This window comes from Helianthus annuus, chromosome 1 (genome assembly GCF_002127325.2).
Source record: "Helianthus annuus cultivar XRQ/B chromosome 1, HanXRQr2.0-SUNRISE, whole genome shotgun sequence".
NCBI classification, from domain to species: domain Eukaryota; kingdom Viridiplantae; phylum Streptophyta; class Magnoliopsida; order Asterales; family Asteraceae; genus Helianthus; species Helianthus annuus.
In genome coordinates, this window is record NC_035433.2 from 122,672,822 (window position 1) to 122,678,728 (window position 5,907).

The window sequence follows — 5,907 nt, forward strand, 5'->3', positions numbered from 1 at the left end:
TTGAACTCAAGATCTGGTGTTCTTAAGCCTGTCATTGTTAATGGGCCACCAAACCAATTGGTAAATAAACTTTTTTAATCTTGATTTTTTAGCCTGGTTTCTTTATGACAGCCCAGTCCCAAGGCTAAGTCTAATGGACCAGGGCCATAGTTTGTTAGCCCAATTAATATTCACAGACACCTTTGAATTCACAGCCATATGTGTGTTAAGTATACTTGTAATGGCTATTGGGTTGGCTTTTACGTTTTCTTTTGAAATGTTAGGCATAAAAGTCAAAACACTTGATTTAAATAATCTCCTTTTTTTTTGTTAAATTCACGGTATCTAATCTCTTGAATTATAAGACAGCACCTCCTTTTGTTTATGTGCCAAGTTAATCCCAATTTGACAATAAACTTTAATTTTAGATTAACTGATTTCTCCATTGGAAAAAAAAAATTGATTTCTCAGTTAGCGGTTCAAAAAAAAAAAAAAAATGATTTCTCATTTGGACCTTTTGATCATACACCATAAAATTTGAGTTTTAATCAAAACTGCAATTCCTCTTTAAATAAAAAAAAACCCCGCCGAAATAACGTATTTTTCGCAGTAATATTGATGCATTTATAACATAACCGATATCAAATCTAATCTAATAATTTTAATCTAATACTAATAAAAGAGTCCATTTAATGTCACATGACATTCTCTCATAGTAAAAGACTCTATCAAAATGCTATGTTGTAATTTCTCATCTTACCTCAACCATAATAAATAATAAGTAAATTAATATAAGGACCATTATCCACCTTAATAAATAATTCTAAATAAACATCCTCTCCCTCAAAAGAAATTGATATACCATATGATGCTTGAGTTAATAAATTATACTATATGATATAGAGATAAAAATATAAGAATTACTTTATCTCTTAAATATGCTGATTTTACATATTAGAGATCAAGATTATCTTCACCTCTATGACACATGATAAAGGGTCATTATATATTTTTTAATATGTTTGTATTTAATATGAATATCCTTTAAAATCAAAAGCCTTTTAATCGTTCATTTATTATCTATAACAAAACTATTATTGTTGTTGTTGTTGTTATTATTATCTCCAATTTAATTATTTATGCATTATTATAATAACTTTATTTGGTAATATAACATCTCATTATGATTAACCACATATATTTCTAAAATCAAATGATTTAAACTAGTAATTATTGATAAAGATGGTAAAGTTACAAATAAAACATCAAATCTAATTTAAGTTTTCATATAGGATTCCAATTATTGTTACGTGTCACTCTCTTCTTCAAGCTTACAATTTAGACTTACATTTTATTTTAAAATATTTTTTTATTCCTTATCATTGCTAATATAATAAATTTAATTGAAATATGTTAATAACCATATTTGGATGCACTATTTAATTAATATTATTAGATAAATACAATGTATTTTATTAAATATTATCCTAAAAAAATACAATAATTAGATTTTTTTTTACTAAACCATCCTTATACTAATACCAATTACAAAAAACACAATGATTAGATTATTCTATTATTACACTTTTTTTTAATTATGTGATCAGGATTATATAGAAGTATGATTTACATTTTTTTGGTATTTTACATATGTAATACACATGTTCGTAGCACTTGTAAATTAAAATATTATTCATTCTAAGCTTTTTTATATTTAATTCATGTAATACACAAATTTATAAGCTAATATAAAATAACAAGTGCTTTCACAGTAAGACTTACTACGTGCTAAAATATCATTTTCCGTATATTTTTTACTTTTTACCATTTTCATTTTCCTTTGTTTCTTTCTTGGTAATGCTTACCCTTTCATTCTTTCTTGGTAATGCTTTCCATTTCATAATTCCTCACTGTTTTAGCATCTTTCTTAGTCTAGCTCTAGCATGTAACATAACATAGCAAACCAACTCAGAGTAGAAAGTTTTCGAATAAATATGTTAGGAAATAAAGATAAGTACATAGAATGGGACAATGGACATACACAACTTATACAGTTATACCAATCAACAACCATCTTAAGCTTTCTCTAAGAAATTCTTTCTGAAACCCTCCAATTTGGTGGAACATAACCTTTCATCGATTCGATTTTTGGATTATTTGAATTTAACTGAATTTGATTACTGATTCATTTTCGTAAATAGAATTCGGAAATCAGTTGGGATGTTACTGTTAACCAATGTTGTAAATACCGGTATGAACCGGCCGGTTATACCGGTTAAAACGGATATTAGACACGAGTCCGGTACGATAAAGGCCGGTAAAAGTGTAAAACCCAAAGACGGTATGTCTTATGTACCGGCGGTAAAGATTTGATTTCTTAATTTTAATAAAATACGATATTAAGGTAATATTGATCTTCCATATTTCCGGTAATTAACTAATGCCTTTTATTCCAATATTTCATCGTTGTTGAAACTGTTACTCACCTTGTATAATACAATATTGTTTATAACTAATAAAAATATTCTTAAAATGCTTTGTAGTTTACAATAAAAATAGTTGCCTTTAGAAAAAAAACTATGAACAATTACATAAATCCTAGTTGAGAATGAATTATTTTTTGAGATGAATTTGTATTTTATGGAACTTATTGGGTTAACTAGTAACCCGGTTCAACCGCTCAATAAAACCAGTTCAACCGGTTAAACCATTTTAGAGCCCAACCCGGTATGACTTAAAAACCAGTTTTTAAAACATTGTTGTTAACCCGATTTGAGTTCGAGTTCGAATCAGAATTCGAGTTCATATTCAAATTTCTATTTTTCAGTTTGACACATCATTTTGACCCTAACAAAGTCTTTAACTCATGATCCATTATTTCGAACAGGTTCCAAACCTTCTTCATCATATGCAAATTCTGCAAATTCTTCTTGACGATGTTCGACTTTCTTATAAGTCTTTTATATGCATCTTCATATTATGGCCTTGATTTGTAGCAACTTTATTACCTACATTTATATATGTCACCATCTAAAAAATAGGAGAATACATATAACAATAATAATAAAAGAATAATACAAGGAAAATAAATAATTGGAATACAAATTATAACTAATATGAACAAATAAGAGTGGTTGAAAATGACTGAGGATTCGTGTTACAAACTGGTCCCTAAACCAATCTTACGTCTACTCTAAAAGATCGTGTAGATGAACATATGAATCTGAAATCACGCATGAAGAACATGTTGAATTAGAAGCCAAAACATAAACATAGAATGAGCCTAAACATGACATGTATATTTAACCGTGTCAAAGAAATCAATCCTAACCATTGCATTGTTAAAATCATATATATGATCATTTCAAAAGTATGGTATTGTTTACCCTTAATGAAATGTTTGTTTATAAGAATAAGATTATTTTAATAACTTGTTCCCACAGTTTGTGTAACCGACCCAAGATATGAGCCCATAAAAGAGTTTATATCTTTAACTGAAAAATGTTTTAACAAGTCTAAAGTTACTTTGCCCTAAATATAAGTCTAAAGTTACTTTGTAAAAATATGGTTTTGTAACATTTTTAGTTTAGGCGATACTAATATATATTATAGTCAATTATCAATATCAATATAGTTAATTCTAAAAAGTGTTCATGCCATATATATGTAGTTAATTCTAAAAAGTGTTCATGCCAAATAGTTTTATATTTTTAACTATTAAACTTATAAAATAAAAAAAAATCATTTGATAATAAAATCAATTGAAATTGATTAGATGATGTTTTATATACAGAAAGAAAACGATTATATGCACTAATAACTAATTTGTTTTCACGGTCAAGTTTGGTCGATTGGGTTAGTTGGTTTGGCGCCAAACCAACCAAACTAGTTCATTTTGACTAATTGAACCCACATTTTAATTTTATATTCTTATTCTGATATCATTAGTTTATATTATATTGTCTAATGATAAAATGCAGTTTATTTCATGCCTAACTGGACAGGTTGAGGTGGTTCGAGTTACACATCAATAAAGGTTATGAGCAAAATAAGTTTGAGTTTATTTTAAAATGGTGTCAATTTGGTTCGCTTCAAAATGAAGTTCACGTAGGTTTCATGACGAGTCAATACGGGGTCCAAGCTAAATAAGTTCAGATCAAAATTGGTTGTCTTAAAATGTTATTAATTTAATTTAGGCTAAAACATATTATGATTAAAATGAAGTTAAGCCAAAATGAGTCATTTTAGAAAAAAAAAAAAAATAGCATAACTGCTTAAGTCATTATATTCTTCTACGGTTGCTAGTAGCGACAATAGAGGTGGCAGTGGGGTTGGTGCTAATGGTAGGCTACAAGGTATGTGGCGCCATCCCCATGGCACCTAAGCAAATTTTACACAATAGTTCCCCCTGCATCCACACTATAGGCGCTATCAATGAGATGTTATTGGTGGGTTGTGATTGCAATGCCGAGCAATAGCGAAATGTATGTGTGTAAAGTGTGGGGCGCTATTGAACATATGGGGGTTTATCCCATACCCTCCAAGTTAAAGGGGACGCTATTGATGAGGTGAAGTAGAGGTGACACAATAAAGTCCCTAGAGACTTCATTCCATACCCTATAGCCTTAGGAGAGTGGTGCTGGAGACGAGAAAGTGATTCATGGTTGAGACAATTTCCGTCTTACCCAAGATCAATTGCAGCCCAAAAAACGACCATACTCGAACGTTTCGGTCCTTAGTTTGCTTTCGACACTTTTCGGTCCCAGTCCGTACCGGTCTGGTTCAACCCGATGTGCACCCACGACCCAAACTAATAAACATGATTCTTTAAGATCTCTAATTGGTTTCAACCAGAATCAAAGTAAAATAATAATAATAAAATAAAGGTTGCATGTCAACGCCCAAATTCAGTCACCTTTTTTTCACGTTCATTCTCTTCATTTTTACGTCTACAAAACCCTTTACTTGAATCTCACACCTACAAAACCTCCATAAACTCCAACTCATCTTCAACAATCCTCAACAACAATGGCTACCAACACACTCCTTCACCTCCTCACCTTCACACTCCTCTTCACCCTCACCATCTCTTCTCCCTCACCCTCACCCTCACCCTCACCGGCACCTCCTCCACAATCCGGTTCCGACGACGACTCAATTGCAATCTCTTCCTCATCTCCTCCGTCAGATCTGTCACCAGATTATGATTCTCCGTCGTTAGATCAACCTTCTCCTCCGTCTTCTTCTCCGTCACCGTCACCGTTATTGGCGCCATCACCGGTTGAGGTTAGTGATGAAACCGCCGGAGTGGAGAGAGAGGAGGCGAAGGAATCGGATTCCGGCGGGATGAGTGGAGGAAAGAAGGTAGGTGTTGCGTTTGGATTGATTGGTGCTGCGTGTTTCGTCGGATTTGGAGGTGTTTTGTACCGGAAACGGCAGCAGAATATCCGGCGAGCACGGTATAGTCAGTCGGCTCGATTGGAGTTCTTCTAGATCTACATATTCAAAGGATCACATGGATGATAGCGTCAATTTTACGTGCAGATTAACGGTTTTCTGTTAGTTAAGAGAGTGAGAGTATTGTTTGTTAGATGAATTATTATTATTGTTTGTTTGTTACATATTTGTATTCATGATTATATATGTTGTGTTATAATTTTGTTTCATTTCATTTAATCATACTTTTATTCATTATAAACCTTTCTTCAAATGATCGGCTTCCCATGATATTCTGGAACGCTGTTGAGATTCGTCTCTTTGTTACCGTCCTATTTTTGTTTTGAAAATACATATATAACTATGAAAAAGATCAAATAGGAAATTAATTTTCGCTAGGAAGGATATGAAGCCATAGGATTATGACATGTGGCAAATTTTAAAATAAAAAGAAAGGGGTATTTTAGTCAATCCAACTCCTTCTTCTTCCTT

The 5,907-nt window shown here is 31.6% G+C and overlaps 1 protein-coding gene across 1 annotated transcript; it reads left to right on the top strand.

The window, feature by feature from the left end:
• Window positions 1–5,007: 5,007 nt before the first annotated feature.
• LOC110928481 (proline-rich receptor-like protein kinase PERK12) lies at window positions 5,008–5,472 on the top strand. Its single transcript, XM_022171495.1, has one exon. It carries the CDS (start codon window positions 5,008–5,010, stop codon window positions 5,470–5,472), a length of 465 nt encoding a protein of 154 aa, XP_022027187.1.
• Window positions 5,473–5,907: the final 435 nt, after the last annotated feature.

Bases quoted from the DNA above. Each gene is read 5' to 3' on its own strand.
- LOC110928481 (XM_022171495.1), top strand. From the start codon at position 5,008: ATGGCTACCAACACACTCCTTCACCTCCTCACCTTCACACTCCTCTTC.